Source organism: Chrysochloris asiatica, unplaced genomic scaffold, assembly GCF_000296735.1.
Source record: "Chrysochloris asiatica unplaced genomic scaffold, ChrAsi1.0 scaffold00388, whole genome shotgun sequence".
Taxonomy (NCBI): Eukaryota; Metazoa; Chordata; class Mammalia; order Afrosoricida; family Chrysochloridae; genus Chrysochloris; species Chrysochloris asiatica.
Genome location: NW_006408906.1, coordinates 1,540,271 through 1,560,284, shown reverse-complemented (window position 1 = coordinate 1,560,284; position 20,014 = coordinate 1,540,271). Strand labels below are relative to the sequence as shown.

The following is a 20,014-nucleotide window of genomic DNA, read 5'->3' as shown; positions in this document are numbered from 1 at the left end:
CAACACTGTATCAAGTTTCTAAGGAGCAGCTAGAAATCTGAACCTCCAATCTTGCGGTCCAGTGCATGATCCCACAGACACCACGCCTGGTGTCTACAGGGTCAGCGAAAAGATGATGATAGTATCTGCAATAGTGGACTCAAACATTTCAATGATTGTGAGGCTGGTACAGGACCTGAGAGTGTTTCATTCTGTTGTATAGTAGGTTCTGTTGTATATTATGAGTCAGAACTGACTTGATGGCACCTGACAGCAACAACAAAAAGACATGACTCTTCCTTTGCTGTAAATAGGAATAAAACTAAAAGATTTCCATTTTCCATTATGATCTAAAAGTATAGCCTTGCAATCTAAAACTTTAACTTATGAAAGAACCTTGGAACTGAACTTTGTAGATCATGACTCAGTGGATGGCATAAATATTAAACTATATAATTATCTAAACTACATTTCTAACACCTAAATAAAGACCTGCTCTTTATAATTTATTTATAATTAATTTCTGATTATGCACCATATAGATACTACACAAATGCATCCTAGCTACAAAATTGTTGCAAGGCAAAACTGCCTGGAATGTAATCATCTCTCCTAACATATCATCTATTCATCATTAAGTTTATTAAAGCAAGTTAAATTCTCTGTTCAGGAACCACATGATTCAATAATAATGTAATTAATTGAAACCATAGAGTGTTGTTGCTAGGTGCCAGTGAGTTGGTACCCACTCATAGCTACCCTATGCACAACAGAACAAAACACTTCCCCATCCTGCACCAACTTCACAATTGTCGCTACGCCTGAACCCATTGCTGCTGCCACAGTGCCAATACATCTTGTTGGGGGTCTTCCTCTTTTACTTTGACCCTTCATTTTATGAAACATGATATCCTTCTCCTGATAATATGTCTGAAGTATGAGAGATTAAGTCTGGTATCCTGGCTTCCAAGGAACATTCTGGATGTAAATTGGGCAAATGTTAGTGGAGGTTGAGCTTTCCATTTCTTATGTCATCAAATTACTGCTATGAGGTATTTATATAACTCCTCAGCTATCCTTTCAGTTTATGACCATGTGATAATTAATCATAAGGATCTTGAATATATGCATGTGGGATTTTTATTACCTTATAGAAAAATTAATTTTCCTTTTTACAGTGACTGAAAGGAAGACCCCCAATGAGATGGAGTAGCACAGTGGCAGTAACAACGGGTTCAAATGTAACAATTGTGAGACTAGCACAGGACTGGGCATTGTTTCATACTGTTGGACATAGGTTTGCTATAGGTTAGAACTGTTAGGTGATAGCACCTAACAACAATAACAAGAAATACATCAAGAGTTTTCATTAAATGTATTCATTTTAAGGGCAGCTACTGTAAAACCAGTTCATTCTTGTGAGGAGAAAGGAGGCATTTCTTTTTCTCCTTTCCTGGCAAAAATAATATATCTTGACAGCTCTAATATGCTTGCTTTTCACTTTCATTCTAGTCTATTGAAGAGAAAAATATCTTTATCACAAAATCTAATAAAACTCTGTTACAAAAATTCTAACTTTGAATTTATGGTATAAAATTAAATTATGGAACTGAAACTGAACAAAAGATGGTATCTATTATATTCTTATTTTCAAGAGCAAAAGAGCAGTCAAGGTGATTTGCAAACAATAAATAAAATAAAATATAATGTCATTGTTTCTTCAAAGACATGAGAAGACAGACATCAATTTGAACACATAAATTCAAATGCAAGAGACTAGATTTTTTTTTTCTTTTGCAGTTGTAAAATATAAACTAGGTATTCAACTTGAACTGAAGAATGCTAAATATAGATTTATTAAGACATTTGAGTATAGGAGAGAGATAGTGCTTTACATGGTTTTATATTTATTTAAGTATTCCCACCCTACCTTTATCCAGAAAATCATAAGTTCAGTTAAGACATACATAAAATTCAGCAAGGTATCAAGTACAAAAAGCAAGAAAGAAACAGTACATGCCAGAGTAACATTATAAAATGGAACTAGTTATAAGGCTATAACTGTTTGAGCCCCTTAAAAAGATTGACACATTGGAAGTAGATGGATTACAAATTTGACCCTGCATTTTTTAGCACATTTAACAAAATAGAAATCACAAGATTACATGCACATACACACAGTCACAACACCTAAACACACAGATTTCCACAGTGTTCTAGAGAAACAAACAAGTCTACTACTAATGCTATAGAAATTACTGAACAGAGGAATTACAAAGAGGAGCAATTCCATTATTTTACAAGACAATGAAAAATGCCTGACAACATGATGAACCTTGAAATTATTATGCTAAGTGAAAGAAACAAGTCACAAAGGACCACATATTGTATGATTCTATTTATATAAATGTTCAGAGTAGACCAAAGTATATTAGTGGTTGCCTAAGCCAGTATGGCTAAGCTTCGTCTTTCATACTTTGGACATATTGTCTGGAGGAAACAATCGTTGGAGAAGGATGTCATGCTGGGTAGGGTGGAGGGTCAGAGAAAAAGAGGAAGACCCCCAACGAGATGGATCAGCCAGGTGGCATCATTGATGGACTCAAGTGTGGCAGCGGTAGTAAGGTTGGCCCAGGATTGGACATTGTTTCATTCTGCTGTGCATGAGGTCACTATGAGTCGGTTCCGACTCGATGGCACCTGACAACAACAACAACAGGATTACACAGATGGGAGTGAAGAGTAACTGCTGATGCATGGGGAGGGGTGGGATTATTATGATAGTCATGGTATTTTCCAATGGAATGGGCACAAAATGGCTCTCCTCCAATCAGTTAGTCAGATTGATGTCTTCCAGATTTTCTGGCATAGATGAGTGAGTGCCTCCAGTGCTGCATCAGTGTTCTGAAAATTTCCATTTGTATTCCATCAGTTCCAAGAATGCTGTCCTTTGCCAATGATGCCAGTGTACCTTGGACTTTTTCCTTCTGTACCATTGGCTCTTGATCATAGATTACCTCTTGAAATGTCTCCTATGGATTTGTTTTAATTTTCTTCAGGTTCAGTCTTATCTTGCATATGACCAACTAACAGTTTGTTTCACAGTCTGCCTCTGGCCTTCTTTCTGCTAATAATAAGGAGCTTCTCCAGCATCTCTTTTTACAGATGTAGTCAATTTGATTTCTGCGCATTTCATCTGGTGAGGACCATGTGTATAGTTACCTTTTATGTTGTTGAAAAACTGTATTTGTAATGAAGAATTCATTGGTCTCACAAAATTATTTCATGTGACCTCTAACATCCTTTCTAACATCAAGGTTGTATTTTCAAGCTACTGATCGTTCCTCTTTGTTTCCAACCTTTGCATTGTAATAGCCAATAATTGTAAATGCATCTTGATTGCATGTTTGATCTATTTCAGACTGAAAAATTTGGTAGAATACTTCAATTTCATCACATTGATTTTAGTGGTTGGTGAGCAAATTTGAATAATAGTGTTATTAACTAGTCTGCCTTGTAGGTTTGTGGATATTATCCTATCACAGAGAGCATTGTGTTTCTAGGTAGATCTTCTAATGTTCTTTTGGATGATGAATGCAATTTCTATCATGTGACATCTATTATCCTTTGCAACAGCAGGTCCATATTTTCAAACTACTAATCCTTGTTCTTTGTTTTCAACCTTTGCATTTCACTAGCCAACAGCTATAAATACATCTTGATGGCATGTTTGATCTTTGTTATTCATGGCATAGTAAAACCATTTGTTGTTATTGTTGTTAAGTACCATCAAATCAACAAGTGGATTGGCATTGCTTACCTTCAGATGGTATTGAAGGATCAACACTGGACTGCAAACCACAAGGTCAGCAGTTCAAACCTACCTGTTGATCCTTGAAAACCCTTTACAGGGTTGCTATAAGTAAGTGGGAAACAACTTGATGGCACTTAAGAATAACACCATGAGATTCATCTGGAGACTCATTAAAACACAGGTGACTAGGCCAAACCCTAAGAATTTGCAAAAACGCAGAATTAGTTAAAACTAATCCTATGGAAACTCAGTATATATACTAAAAAAACAACAACAGTAATAGTAACAACAACCAATCATTATCTAAACAACTGCAACAGCATTTATCATTGATCCTAGTTATGTAACACGTGTAGTGCTGTGGGTTAATGCCTCAGACTGCAAAGTCATTTGAACTGCAAGGTCAGCAGTTCAAGCTCACCAGCAGTTCAAGCTCCTTGGAAGCCTTATACAGGATCGCTGTGGGTCAGAATCGACTCAACAGCACTTAACAACAACAACAACCTGTAACAGGTACTGTGTTAAGTGTTTCATTATTTAATTTGATCCTCATAGAAACTCTATGAGATAATGGTGCTGTTGAAATTTCAGTAATAATTGTTGTTTTAGTTCGCTGTCATCTAGTCCCTCAAAAGCCACCATTGACGGACAGGTAGTGAGTCTGCATAAGGAGCATTGGCTGGGAATCAAACCTGGATCTCCTACGTGGAAAGCGAGAATTCTACTACTGAACCTTCACCAGCCTCTCTGGTTATAATAGGTAAGCTTTATCAAATGTATACTACATTACTAGATCCTGCTACCAATTTCTTTATTTTCATTGCTTTATTCTAAAGAGAAAGAATCTAAGCCTCTTAGAAGTTCATCCCCACTGCTAGTAAGTGAAGAAATCAAGCCATCTGTCTCACTCCAAAGTCCTTCCTGTTAATCTTTGCACTATACTCATTTACATGCTGAATTAAAGCATTCTGCTCTCTGCTGCGATGGCTCAATTGTTAGACTTTAGAGTATTCAGAGAGTGAGTCTCCAAATCAATGCTCCGATACTTGTGAAATACCACATGTGCTTTGCTACTACTAATAAAGTAACAATTTTACAAATGATATGTTTTATAAATTACACTCCTGCCATTCACACTATGAATTCTGACATGCTCGATGAATGGAAGAGAATGGGGTACAATTATGCATGAAACTTTTTTGCAATTAGGATTTTAAGCCATTATCCTTTGGGCATAAATGCATCATTCTGGGCATTTGAATTCACTGTCATTCATTGAAGGAGCCTTGGTGGCTTAGTAGGATAAATGTTGAGCTACTGAATGGTTGGCAGTTTGAATGCACCAGTTTCTCTGTGGGAGACAAATGAGGCAGTCTGCTTCTGTATAGATTTACAGCCTCAGAAATCCTATGGAGTAGGTCTTCTCTGTTCTAGGTCTACTCTGTTCTGTGACATCACTAGGAGTGAGAATCAACTTGATGGCAGTGGGCACCTGTGGCCTTCTGAGCACAAGATAATTGTTTGCTAATCTTTTGGCTACTTTGCATAAAGTGTTTGTTTGTTTGTTTGTTTTTCCTTGACAAGATTTCATTTAACACTATCCTGTTATGACTTCCAGTTTGTTCTACTGGGCTAGATAGTGGAATGCTGTAACCAAATTTCAGGTTAGAGGCAAAATGAAATTTGTCCTATGGCAATGTTACCAGAAAGTAGTAAGTGCTCTGATAGAAAGCAACAGGTTCTAGACAGCATACTGCTACTATATTAATTTCAATAGTTCTTGATTTATTCTCAAGTGCATTAGGATACATATAACAAGAACACTTAGTGCATAAATTTATGGATATTATCGCTTAGGATAAGATTAAAATAAATGTTCAGGTGACACTTATCAAAGCATCATGTGATAGTTCAATGTAAGACTGAGATTTGGGAAGCAAGCTTACATGGGGACTCATTACCCTAGCCAAATTATAAACTTAAAAACCAAGAAACATAGTAGATAGAATTATAATGTTTGTTCTATATTCACCATTAGTGTTTAATTCCAAATTGTTTCCCTGATTTCACTGATTCTCATGTCTCAGACTTCCAGGATCATAAGTGGACTTTCTAGGCATTGGTATACCTGCCCTTCAAAGATCATTCAGACCTGGGCTACCTGCAGCTCAGAGTTCCTGCTCCTTCTCCAAGTGCAGAGATATCATATCACTAACTGCCTTCAGCCTTTTTATTTTGTTCAGCTGGTAGTTTCCTTCTCTTGTCTAAATGGAGCTCTGCCTCCCTCTCTGCTAAAAGCTCATATTATGTTACAGACTTCTGTCAAAACACCGTGCATTTCTCCATATAAATCCAAGTGATCCATATATTTTATTCTGTTTACATTTGATATATGGATATGTACATGTTTAAAATGACTATTACTGTACTGTAATCCCTTTTCAAGCTCCCTCTTCCACATTTAAAAGAAATAATGCTCTGCACTACTATAAAAGACTAAGAGAAAGAACCCATACTAAAGGATGGGAGTATTCTTTGCTGGTAACCAAGGTGTGGAGGGTGGGGTGAGAGGAGGGAGGGGAAGGTGGAGCACAGGGCAGGGAATAGACACAGGATAGTTTGGGTGCTAGGGAGGGTGGCAATACACAAGAAGGGGGAGGAGAATGGAAGAAAAAAGCAGATGGAAAAACAACTAGGCAGGTTTGCGTGGGCTAACTGGACAGAGGTAAATAATGATGTGTGCACAACCTTGGAACAACAGGGCTCTGGGATACAGGGATTGAGACATAGTTGGAATGACCAAAAGGGGGAAATAATGTTAAGATGCTTGGCTGTCTTTTAAATCTTGGTTTCCCTGGCATACCATTATAAAATAGACATTTGAAGGGGAGAGAAAGGAATAGCCAGAAACATCACCATAGAAAGCTTATAAGTCCATCTTCTCCCTATAACTGATTGGAATACATAAAATGGGGCTACACCATGCCCAGTGAATGAGGCTTCCTGCAAAGCCTCTGCACTACATAAGACCATAGGTGGAATCCTGAACTGCATCTGAAATCTTCTGAGGTGGGAAATTTCCACTTTTGAAAGTACAAGCAGACTAGCCTGGAGCAGCTAGAAGAACAGAAGATACTTCTTGAAAGAAAGAACAACAGGAAAAATACAAAACATTATAGGCAATCCAACTGATTACTACAAGAACAAGCAAGTTGCTCGCCCAGGAGACATCAAGGCAAGTGGTTGGGTCCCATCGGGAAAAAACCCCTTCCAAGACTAAGACTCAGTGGGAATACACTCTCTGATTGGTGACCACGTTCATCATCAATACTGGGAAGTGAAGGAAAAATAGCAATGAAGCTGCGAGCTAAGCCCTACAACGTTCAATAGACTCTTGGGAACGTGGGTGGAGACCTGGTCTGCCAGCAGTGTGGCAAGACCTGGAGACTCTTGGGCCCAGTGTCAGTGACATAGCCACAGAAGACTAGATTGGAGAGTGAAGCATCCAGCTGATAAGAAGAGAGGGCCTATGCATAAGAAAAGCCACACTTGCAGATAATACCCACTTGACCTGGCTTCAATGACTGGATGATCACAGCTCAAATAGAAGAGGAAAGAAGAGGAAAAGAAGAGTAATCTGTACAATTTGATGAACTTGACCTATACCTATGGATGCAGTAGCTCAAAAGAGGGAACAAATCTTTGTAGTGAGGATCATTCCCACCCCCTCCATACACAGAGTAGACAGGGATGGGCAACTTGGACATTGGCTACCCAAAATGGAGGGGGTGCTACAAAGGCAAGAAGTGACTGCTTACAAGCTTTCAAGAGGGAGCCTAGATCCAGATGGCATGGAGGAAGGTAGAATCTCCACTAAGTAAAATCCAATCTGTCTCGGCAGGGCTGATGAAAGGAGATTCGGATAGGTCTCTCGTGATACAATAGTGAATAATTGTTATCAGGATTGATTGTGAGTGTTGGAAATGTAAAGGTAGACATTTTGTAACAAAAGGATGGGAGTGATTGACTTTGCAGTCTAGGAGCAGAGATCACTGGGACCATCAAGGGAGAAGAGTGGACAGTGTGACCCTACCCAGAGAAGCAGTGATGGCAGAGATGGAGGCAGAGATGATGACGTGGAGAGATGGGGTAGCTGGGGACTTCAGACCCAGAGAAGGAGAGGGCCTGTGTGTTGATGACCTGGGGGCAGGCTTGCAGGGTATACCCTTTGGTTGGTTGAGATGCATGGAGGGGATTGTAACCATGTCAATGAAACAATATATGAAAGGATGAATGTAAAGCTAATGTTCTCCCATGTAAACTATCACATAATTCACAATAAAACATTACAAAAAAAAAAGGGAGAAGATTTGCAGGCAGGGACTTCTGGGGTAGGATGGCAGAGTAGGCTGATGCATTTTGCTGACCCTCTGTAACAAAGACAAGGCAGACTAAATGAAACAAATACAGATGGTGATCCTAGAACACTGAGCATCAGAGGATAGGACAAGAGAGGTGAACTGAGTGCCAACTGGAAGAAAATGAAAAACAAACAAATAAATAATGGTCTGGGTGAAAGTTTACAGAGCAAATTATTTTTCCATTAACAAAATACACCTGTGGCTATTAAATAACTAATCCTTTCTTAACTTGCACGTATGTGCAAAATCCCAGTATATGAAACCGTTTATAAAGGAGATGCTGAGAGTGGAAACCTGAATGGTCAATCAACACTTAAAGATGTATTTGATCTCACTTATATCATCACCCACTGCCATCGAGTCCATTCCAAGTCATAATAACCGTATATAACATCCTTTGGTATGGACTGGATCTCAATGTAAAGAAAAGAAAAATCTTCACCACTGGACCAATTAACAACATCCATATAAATGGAGAAAAGACTGAGTTTGTCAAAGACTTCATTTTGCTCAGACCAACTACCAACACTCATGGAAGCAGCAGACAACATATCAAATTAAATTGGAAAAATCTGAATGATTTTGGGCAGGAAGGTTGCTTGTAGAGTGGGTTGCCTCCAGGCACTTGTGTGGGGAAACTTGGTTTTCTGACCCTTGGAGCTAGAGCTGAGTTCCTTTAGACTGATGATTATAGTGGAAAAACGTGTCCTGTGGGCATTTATCAGCAACTGACTGGAACAACCGTGCCCTGAGCATTTTCTGACCCTGTATCTCTAGCATGGGTTTAAGATGATCCAACTCAGAAGCAGAATAGCGGATCAAACTACCACCAATTAAGAAGAGCCAGGAATAAAGTAAGTCCTTTGGACCCTGAAATCTCTGCACATTGAACCTCTTTGATCCAGAGACAGAAAAGCTGTGTCACTGGAAGAGTGGTAGAGCGCAGTAGTAGCAGGATCAAGAACCAGAGCAAAAGCCAGAACAGGGGATTCTCCAACTCACAGGACAAATAAAACTGAGCGGCTCTGGGCAGGAAGCTTGCTTGCAGAGTGGGGTTACTCCATGCACTTAAATGGGGAAGCTAAGTTTGCTGACCCATAGAGTTAGAGCCAAGGGCCTTCAGGTTGAGGCTTATGGTGGAGTGGTATGTACTGTGGGCATTTATCAACAGCTGACTAGAGCAACTGTGCCTTGTGAATTTTCTTATCTTGTGTTGTAACCTGTTAGTCCCTCTTAAACCCTTAACTGTTATGATGGTGTCTGAGTTCTGTGTGGTCACTGCAGTGAATAGAAAGGGCTGTGGGATGAATGGGCTGTAATTTTAATACAAGTATTAATAGAGCTATTTTGAAGAGCTCTCTGGTAGCAACTTGTAAAATGAAAACTACAAAACTTACCTTCCATTCATGGGTTTATACATTGTTGTTAGAAGCCATTGAGTCGGTACCGACTCATAGTGTCCCTAGGCACAATAGAATAGATTATGAGGTTGACCCAGCACACTGCCTGATGCTGGGTCAACCTCACAATCGTTGCTACATTTAAGCCCACTGATCCTGCCTCTGTGCCAATTCATCTTGCTGGGGGTGGGTATTCCTTTATTTCTTTGACCCTCAAAATATAATTTTCTAATTTAAAAAGATCACAATACACCTATTCATGTACTATCTCTTATTTTCTGACATTTTTAATTTATGAACAGAGTCAAAAAATCTACCATCTGACTATATTGTGCATTAGTAGGCTCCCAGTTATAGTAACAGATGCTAAGTTTCAAAATGATAGTAATGCTTGTTGTGTTTGTTAAGGTGATGTGTCAGCTGAGCTGGGCCATGATTCTCAGTGTTTTGGCAATGATGCAGTTTGGCAGTTATTCCATGATGGTATCTGGCAGTTATGCAATGACATAATCGGGTGGGTAGTCATGCACTGATCCAATCTGGCAGTTATACAATCATACAATTTGGCAGTTATACAGTGATGCATTCACCTGTCATTTTTGTATAATGCCAAATGTTGCATAATAACCTGGTCTTTGAAACCTAACAATGTCAATAAGCGAGGAGTGGGTTTACTTCTTGTTAACACCTAAATATACAAAAAAATATCTCCAAATTAGAATGTATGTTATGTTCTGGAAGTTGGAAATTCTTTGTATTCTATTTTGTGATTTCTCTACTTAAATAATTTCTCTGGTTACAATTCATCTGAAGTTTTTTTGTTTTTTTTTTGTTAAAAGATACTGGCTCCAATACTATGTATAAGGATGCATGGTGGTGGTAGGGTGCTGTGAAGTTGGTTCTGACTCATAGCAACTCTGAATAAGGTTTCTGAGGCTCTAAATCTTTAGAGAAGCAGAAAGCCTCATCTTTCTCCCACAGAACAGCTGGTAGTTTCGAACTGCTAACCTTGTGGTTAGAAGCCTGATTCTAAGGAACTATATTCTTTGTCAGATGTTTCAACTTACCTTCAGTTAAAGCAAAAAACAAAAGTTAAATTGGATGAATTTTTGTGTAATTAACAACCTTAAGATAAAGGTGACTCCGTCTGGGTTCATTACAGTTACTTGGCAAGATACATACTGAAGTAGCATAGAAAACACACTAGGTGTTCTCAAGGGAAGAAATAACACTTAGTGATAATGGAAAACTGTTCCGACTTATACTAATCTTCACAAATAATTCCTTTCAAGAAATAGTTGTAAGTTTCAATTACCTGTCTACAATGCTTATTTTCTTCTTTAATATTTGAAATAAAAGATAATATAAAATAATAGCAGTTCTTCTCTGGCTAGTATACTAAAAGCAAAGTACAAAAAAGTAAGCTGTACAGGGAAATATGGAAGGAAGGAAGGAACTTTTCTATTTCAATGTGTGTGAGTCCCACAAAGATGTAAATCTTAAATAAAAACAGAGACATCAATTGGTTAAAATTATTATACTTTCTTAAATTATGCTTCCCAATTTCTTAATTCGTGGTGCAAAATGTTGAGAAAATGACATTCAACAATAAAATAAAATCCAAAAAGGATCATAGACCTTTGAAATTCGATTACAAATGAAATATTTATTTGTAATATCAAATGGCTAAAGGGTATATTATAAGGGTGGCCTGCATACTTAAATTTGCCCTGACTCATCCTACTAATATATGAACCATCTTAATTTTAAGGAGCCATTCTCTGGTAGTGTAGTGGTTATTAGTCAGGCTGCTAACCTCAAGGTCAGCAGTTCAAAGCTACCAGCTGTTCCATGGGAACAACTTTCTGCTTCTGTAAAGATTTACAGCCTCGGAAACCCTGTACAGGGTCACTATAGTCAGAACCGACTCCACAGCACACTACCACCACCACCATTATAAAATAAAAGTTTGATAAAGTAATATAACATATGGAAATAAAAATTAAAGACAATTAAACAATATGGTATCACATTAAAAAAAAGAGGGGGAGGGCACTGTCATTGAGTTGATTCCAACTCATAGCAACCCTATAGGAGAGAGTAGAATTGCTCCGTAGTGTTTCTGAGATGGTAAATCTTTATGGCAGCAGATGAGGAGCAGTTGGTTAGTTTGAACCACTGACATTGCTGTTGTTGTTGTTGTTAAGTGCCGTGGAGTCGGTTCCGACTCATAGTGACCCTACACAGGGTTTCCAAGGCTGTAAATCTTTACGGGAGCAGACCGCCTCATCTTTCTCCCGCGGAACCGCTGGTAGTTTCGAACTGCTGACCTTGCGGTTCACAGCCCGATTCATAACCACTACGCTACCAGAGTTAGCAGCCCTAAATGCTTACCACACTACATTACCAGAGTTACTTTGTCATGTTATGCTGTGGTTGATGCTGTTTAATGCCGTCGAGTTGGTTTCTCTATAAGATTTCAAAGAAGCAGCTGGAGGGTTTGAACCCTCAACCTTGAGGTTGGCAGTCCAGTGCTTATGGAAAAGTGGCGTATCCTTTAGGCATTTATCAAAAGTCCTAAAAGAGCTTTGTAACATTATCTGAGCAGAGCAGAGGCCAGGCCGAGGACCAGAGAAAAGCCTGCCTGCAGGCATGGCTGGCAAGAGGCTGTATTGACAAAAGAACTGTATCCTGAGCATTTCTGAGCCTGATTTGTAACCTGTTCACGTCCCTAACTTCCCAGGTTTGTGAGTTCAGTATGGACATTTCAATGAATTATTGAATGCAACAGAAGAGTAGAGTGTTGTGGGACAGATGGTTGGTTTCAGAACTGTTAAAAAAAATTAAAGTATGGTGATAAGACTTAAACATAAAAATAAGAATAAAATTCCCTTTTTTGTTGGAAAAATAATTTACTTGAAAAAAAAGGAGAAATGTGCTGTAGCATTCAGAAAAGCTGGTCAACAGAATAAAGTTTTATTTGGACAGTTATTGATTTACACTATCATTATATTTATTCTATTCCAGGTGAGATGTTGAGTGCAGAGTTTCCATAGGTTAAGCACTGAACTGTGAACCACAAGGTTAGCAGACTGAGCCTACCAGCTGCTCCATGGGGGAAAAATGAGACTTTCTGCTCCTGCAAAGATTCAAAAGTCTCAGAAACCCTAGTTTCAGAAACAGGATCACTGAGTCAGCACTGACTCAATGGCACTTAACAACAACAAAGATGAGATAATATGATAGATGCCTGGATACAGTGATGAATATGACACAAATGTACTTAAGAATGTATATTCTAGGCTAGAATTTATTCTCCACATTTTTAGAACATGGACAGACTTTTGGTCTTGTGAACCGCTTTGTAAATTCCTAAAAATAGGCAGTTTTTCTATAGAGTTTATATAATTTAACAGGTTTGACTTAGTTAAATATATTAACAAATAATTTTGTTGTTAAGTGCCATTGAGCTGGTGCTGACTCATAGTGACCCTGTGCAGGCTTTCTGAGGAGTGGGTTGAACCGTCAACATTATGGGCAGCAATCTGGTGCTTATTCTCGAGTGTCACATGAATACACCAACAAAAGCTTTAGACAACAATATTTCATTTCATCTGGAACAAAGACAATAACATTAAAATATAACTAACATTATTACGACCAGTTGCTGTCAAGTAGAATCCAACTTATGTTGACCCCAATGTGTAAGAAGAGAACTGCACTCCATGGGGTTTCAGTGGTTGATTTTTCAGTACAATTCCAACTCTTTCTTTTGAAGTGCTTCTGGGCAGACTCAAACCTACAAACTTGTTGGAGTTTGTTGTCATTAAATGCTGCTGTCAAGGTAATACTGACTCATACTGACCCTGTCTAGGGTTTCCAAGGATGTAAATCTTTTGGGAGAAGAAAGTCTCATCTTTCTGTCATTGAGCAGAGTATATGAGCTGTTTGCACTACCCAGGGATTCCAAAATATAACCATTGTTGTTATTGCTAGGTGCTACCCAGTCCATTTTGATTCACAGTAACACTCTGTATGACAGAGTGAACATTGTTTGGTTCTGCATCATCCTCACAGTCATTCTGTGTTTCAACCCATTGTTGCAACCACTCCATCAATCCATCACATTGAGGATCTTTCTCTCTTAACACTCTATCAAGTTACCCTACACTTTACCAAACATGATGACCTTCTCCAGGAACATAACTTGTTAAGTGCTGTAAGTTGTTTCTGATTAATAGGGACCCTGAATAGGGTTTCTGAGCAGCAACTGGTGAGTTTAAAGCACCAACCTTGAGGTTCAAACCAAACTTGCAGTCCAGTGTTTATTCTACAGTGTCACACCAAGGCTCCAGGACATAACTGATGTTTGTTGTTAAGTGTTGTTGAGTTGGGTCTGACTCATAACAACCATGAGAGTTTCTAAGAAGTGACTGTTAAGCTTGAACTGCCAACCTTGATATTCAAACCGACTTAGTGGTCCAGTGCTTATCCTACGGTACCACACCAGTACTCCAGGACATAACTGGTAGTGGTGATTGTGTACCATGGAGTCAGTTCCAACTCATAGTGACCAAACATAGGGTTTCTGAGGCTGTAAATCTTCATAGGAGCAGAAAGCCTTGTCTTTCTCCCACAGACTGCTGACCTTGAGGCTAGCAACCCAACTTGTAACCACTACGCTATTAGACTTTCTTTCAGGACATAACGAGGAAACCTATATTCTAGTATAGTCTTCAATACATTCTATCTGAATTATTTTGTCAAGCATTTTCTATTGCTCACTTTTATTTATAAAATGAAGATGATTTAACTAAATCTCTAATGTGACTTCTTGACCTCAAAATCTGTCTATTTGTAAGCATATATACTATACATATCAACATATAAAATATTTTAGAAAAACCTCTCCTGGCTTACTTTAATAAACAAATGGAATCCATCCATAATTAGCACAGTATTTGAAAACACATGCACATTTATAAAGTTGTATTTAAAGAGCTCATTGTCTTAAATATGTAAAACACTGCATTTGAAGTATTTACAAGGATTGCTAGGAGATATTATTTTAATATATGGTATTAGAGTCTACCCTCTTGTTCTAATATAGTCACAAGCAAAATTATAAGAATCATAATTAGCTAGATTTTATTGTGCTTAGAACATCAACATGTTAACATCTGAAACTTCAATATTTACTTTTTATTAACTTAACAAATATTGTACAGTGAGTAAACCACAGTTGCCATTATGTCAATTTTGACTCAGGGTAACTCCATGTGAATTAGAGAGGCCTGTGCTCCAAAGAATATTCAATGGCTGATTTTTGAGAAGTAAAAAACCTACCAGGCCTTCCTTCCAAGTCACTGTGGGTGAACACGAACCACCGATATTTTGGTTAATAGTCAAGTACATAAATTATTTGCACCTGCCAAGAACTTCTTATACGAGGGGGCTTCAAAAAGATTGTGGAATAATTCTATCACCTTTTAATTCCATTTCCCACAAATATTTCAAAGCCCCCATGTGTGGCAAACATTTTCCTTTACACATATCAATTCACTTACTCTTCAAGACACTCCTAAGAAGTGGTTATATTGTAACCATCTCTGTTTTACAAATGATGAAACGGTGGCACTGAGGTGCCTTGAATTTACTTAATAAGACTTTTCTTTCCAAAGTCTTCTTAGTTCCCATCAAGTGATTGGGTGGGAACATGCAAATAAGGTATATAGGACTCTTAAGGCTAGGATTGCTTAGTTTTGCCCTCCAGCTGGGTTTAAAGCAGTCATCTGAGAAGCAGAGACTGAAGATTTCAGGATCAAGAAGGAAGAGCATGAGTGGCATGTGAGATCCCTACCTAGAGAAACTGAAACTGCAGAGGCCACAGTAGACAGCAGATGTAACAGCAAAGAGAGAGCAGCTCTGGGCTCTAGGCCTGCAGACTGAGTAAAGTTGAGTGCCTAAGGGCAGAAGACTGGCTTGAAGAATATGCCCTATGGGCTTTCACAGACTGGCTAAAAGAACTTTGTAACACTGCAAAGGCCAAGGGGCTGAGAGGCTGAAAACAATGAAGAAGTGAGCCTCTAGTATGACAGAAAAAAGGTGTTCCTCACTGGAGAACTGCTGCTTCCTGAGTTGATTTTGACCCTGAATTATATCCTGTTTGCTTCCCTAATAAACACCATAATCGTGAGTAATGGTATGAGTTCTGTGTGGCAATTGTAATAGATAGTGAACCCAGAAGTGAAGCAGAGAGTGCTGTGAGAGGAATGGTTGGGGTCAGAATAGGGTAAAGAAGGCTGTAGGGTGGAAACATGTCTTACCTCCACTTCATAGGAATCAGCCTTAGGCTGATCTTGAGTTTCTCTTTCCCCCTTGTGCCACATGGTATAAGCAGGTATCAATTAAGCAGTTAACTGACTTGTCTAAGGCATTGAAAGGTCGTAAGATATTAAGTTGCTTACAGCCAATAAGTAGCATGTAACTCAGATTGAAACTCAGAGGAGCTGGCTCCCAAGTCCATGCTCTTATCCACTATGCTGACTCTAAGACAATACCTTTAATTGTCTGTACTGGTAACCTATGAGCTGGTTTGCAAGATGGAATATACAAAGAGGGAAAGAAGGGAGTAATTATAGGAAAGAACACACTTCATATACATATGTATATACATATATACATATATATATGTTGTTGTTGTTGTTGTTGAGTGCCATCAAGTCAATTCCGACCCATTGTGACCCTGTATAAAGTTTCCAAGGAGCAGCTGGTGATCTTGAATCACTGAACTTATAGTTCATACACAGACAAAATCTCATTCTTACACTACATACATACATATCTACAACCACAAAGGGTAAATTAAAGATTTAATTTTTACCAAAAAACAATACTATCACCAGAGTAGTGAAGATATGGAAATTAAAGTCTTTGGTGTTTTTAGATCATATTTCTAGCATGTTGCTTTAGCAATTTAAAATAAAACTCATATGTTATACATACATTGTCATGAACAAATTTGTTCCAAATACCAAAGTATGTAGTTTTAGAGATTAACATGTATATAACAGATAAACTATCAGTTTGTAGAAATTATCTTTCTAATTTCTAAGGATCTTTCCTACCCCTATTATAAATAAACAAGTAGTACTATCGCCATCCCAGATAGATTATTTTAGAGACTTAGTTTTAAACCTTTGCTCTACCTGGCCAGTAATACCATGTGCCCTTAGTCTTCTCACCAAGCACCTTTGTGCTATCCTTTGAATTCTTTTTATGGACATCTAAAGATTTCAAACTCAGATTCTATGTTTTCCCTCTCAATGCCTGAAAGACAAGGAGCTCTGGTAGCGTAGTGGTTACGTATTGGACTGCAAACTGCAAGGTCAGTAGTTCGAAACTACCAGCTGTTCCATGGGAGAAAGATGAGGCATTCTGTTCCCGTAAAGATTTACAGCCTCAGAAACCCTGTACAGGGTCGCTATGAGTCGGAACCAACTCCACGGCACATAGTCACCACCACCAATGCTGTGAGATTGTATTGAAAGGAGGTTTTTTTCTCTCTCAACCCAAAGTTGGTTATGTGGCTGAGATGTTCATGTCAGACTCTAAGACAACCTCAAACAGCAGGGTAGAATTCCATTGAACAATGAAAATGCTAAGTGACATGACATAGGGAAAAAGAGAGGGCTTCAGAAACTTCTCCTTAGTGGGAAACCCATACATGCATACAGTGAACACAGGGAATCATTTCTAATGAAGACTACAGGCATTGGAAGGCAATGACATGCCAGAGAAGAAGCAGCCCTCGCACCCCAGTGTGTCACATGATATTCCTTTCTCAGTAAAAGAAGTCTAACCCATCTTTCCTGGTATGCTTTAGAGTCAGTTTTTGTAGCAAAGAGAAGACTGTGCTTAACTTTTTAATTAACATGTGTCCTTGCTGACAGACATTGTGAATAGGCACTTTTTCCTTTCCATTATGGATTATACTTTAGATTTAATTACTGTGGAAATGAATCAAGAAACAGGACTTCAGGCATAGCATTTTAAATGTCTGCAGAGTAATAATTTTCATTCAATATTTTAAAGTACCAGTGTCATCCCATCTTTATGATGAGTAATATGAAAATATGTTTAGGAAGCAGGGTACTAAACCCAAAGATCCCGTAGGCCATAAGAGAATTGATTGATTATTAGGTGTAATTTGGAAAGGTTTTGTGTTAACAATGATTTAGCTTTATTCTGTGCATACCTATAACTCATAGGTCGAAGAAATGTGCCTTTCCTTTGTCATATGTGCAATATTTAGACACCTGATGATAAGCAATATACTAGTTACAGGGTCAGTGGTTCAAACCCACCAGCCATGCCTCTGAAACCATATACAGGTGTGTTATGAGTTGAAATTGACTTGATGACACCAAACAACAACAAATGAGCTAATGCAATCTGTCCTCCATAAACATAATCAAAATACAGCCACTTTTTCTTTTACTGCCAAAACAAGTAGGAACAACTAAAATTATTTCATCTTTTATGCAATGAGCTATAAGCCATGGAAACACAATGAAATTACTAAATGTTTAGCGCTCTATAAAAACATGTGTTTGAAATAAGGAAAACTCAAAATGACTGTAAAAAGAAAAAGATGAAGTTATGCGGAATACCTTCTCATACAATCCAGTGCCCGGATAAAGAAGTCCTTGTGTAGCTGGTGCTCATCTCTCAAGATTGAACACTGCTCAAGTGTCACTGACATTGATGTCCTGTCTTTGGCACTTTTACAGCAAGTGAAACGAATACCATTTAGTTTGCGACACATCTGTAACAAACATACAAATATAAATACTTTATCAGATTACCCTAAAGTCTGGTCTCCTCCAAACACATCTACTCTGCACCAAATATGACACTGTTTTACACTAATCTATGAGTCCTGGTGTGGTGCTGTAGGATAAGCATTGGGCCACAAGGTCAGTTTGAACAGCAAGGTGGTTAGTTCAAATTCACCAGCCACTCCCTGGAAACCCTACACAGGGTCACTATGAGTCAGAAACGACTCAAGGGCACTTAACAACAATGAATAAATTAGTTCTGTTTGTTCTATCAAACATTAAAATCATTCGCTTTTTAATTAAAAACCCAATAGAAGAGATTTGGTGAACTCTTTTTATTTTGGGTGTAGGAGTTCCTGTGTGCTCTGAACTGTTGAGGTGCATAGATGCTATTCAAAAGATTAGACATTCAAGTCCATCCAAAGGCACGTTGGAGGAAAGACTTGGTGATCTGTTGTTAACTGCCATCAAAATCAGTTCCAACTCATAGCGACCCTGGCCACACCAGCCATCTATAATGCTCTGGAGAAGTTCTTTTCTAACATACCTGGATTGCCATGAATTGAAGTTGACACAAAGGCAACTGTTATGATGTGAGAGACTGCCAAATTCATAGGAGATTCTAAATATCTAATAAAGGTGGCAATGCCACCTGAGATGGTAGTCCATTTACCAAACCTAATCAAACTCAATTTCATTGAGTTTTGACTCATAGGGAACCTTTGTACAGTGGATGTCAGTAATAATCACAGTCCAGGAACAATAATTGTTAGGGGGGAAAATCATCCCTGTGCCCTGGATGGTACACTCAATTTTAACTCCTATTAGCTAATATCTTCCTATTTTATATTGAAGAGACCTTTGCTAGTCTTGGTTTCATGTTATGAAATTTTAAACATCTACATTCTACCAGTATGGGAACCATTCACTGACTCCCAGTAGTAAAAATAAAAACACGAAAAATGGTCACTGTTTATTGCATAGCTACAGAACACTAGGTAAGAAATTGTATGTAGACTTCCTTTTTTTACTTAGCTTCACATGAATTCTAAAGGAAGGTATTTTATTTTCATTTTATAGATGAGAAGATTGAGGTTTAGATAGCTTAGTAATTTGCATACATCAGAGCAGAAGCAGGATTCAAATGTAAATCTACTGAGCTCAAAGACCCAGCTTTTAATTTATGTTCTATTCGGTCTCTATAATTCTTTCTGTAGTTATTCTTATTTCATCAAGACAAGAATCTCTGAGCAGTAATAATCTCTTCTTGTCTTCTTGATTTATGGTTGATTGATGGCTTATTCTACTAATTTCTCTTCCCTACTCCAGAACAGGTTTCATCAGATATATCACTAAATAGAACCTTTAGTAACAGCAAGGCTAATCAACATGTGTTGGAAATAAAATTTGTTTGATATAACAAAAGGTCTGCTTTATTATTTGCCATCAAGAAGGCCTTAAGGAAGACTTTAATATACTTTAGCAAGCATTTTAAACATGTTTTTATTGTGATTCTGATATTTAAACTAAGATTTACAATTATTTATTGATTTAGTCCTT

The 20,014-nt window shown here is 38.1% G+C and overlaps 1 protein-coding gene across 1 annotated transcript in view; it reads right to left on the bottom strand.

The window, feature by feature from the left end:
- The window catches only part of INPP4B (inositol polyphosphate-4-phosphatase, type II, 105kDa), a 713,554-nt gene that overhangs the window by 74,320 nt on the left and 619,220 nt on the right, over positions 1-20,014 (bottom strand). The window contains exon 22 of the mRNA XM_006876519.1: positions 18,287-18,441. Within this exon, the coding sequence (XP_006876581.1) occupies positions 18,287-18,441 (155 nt within the window). The remainder of the gene's footprint in view (positions 1-18,286; positions 18,442-20,014) is intronic.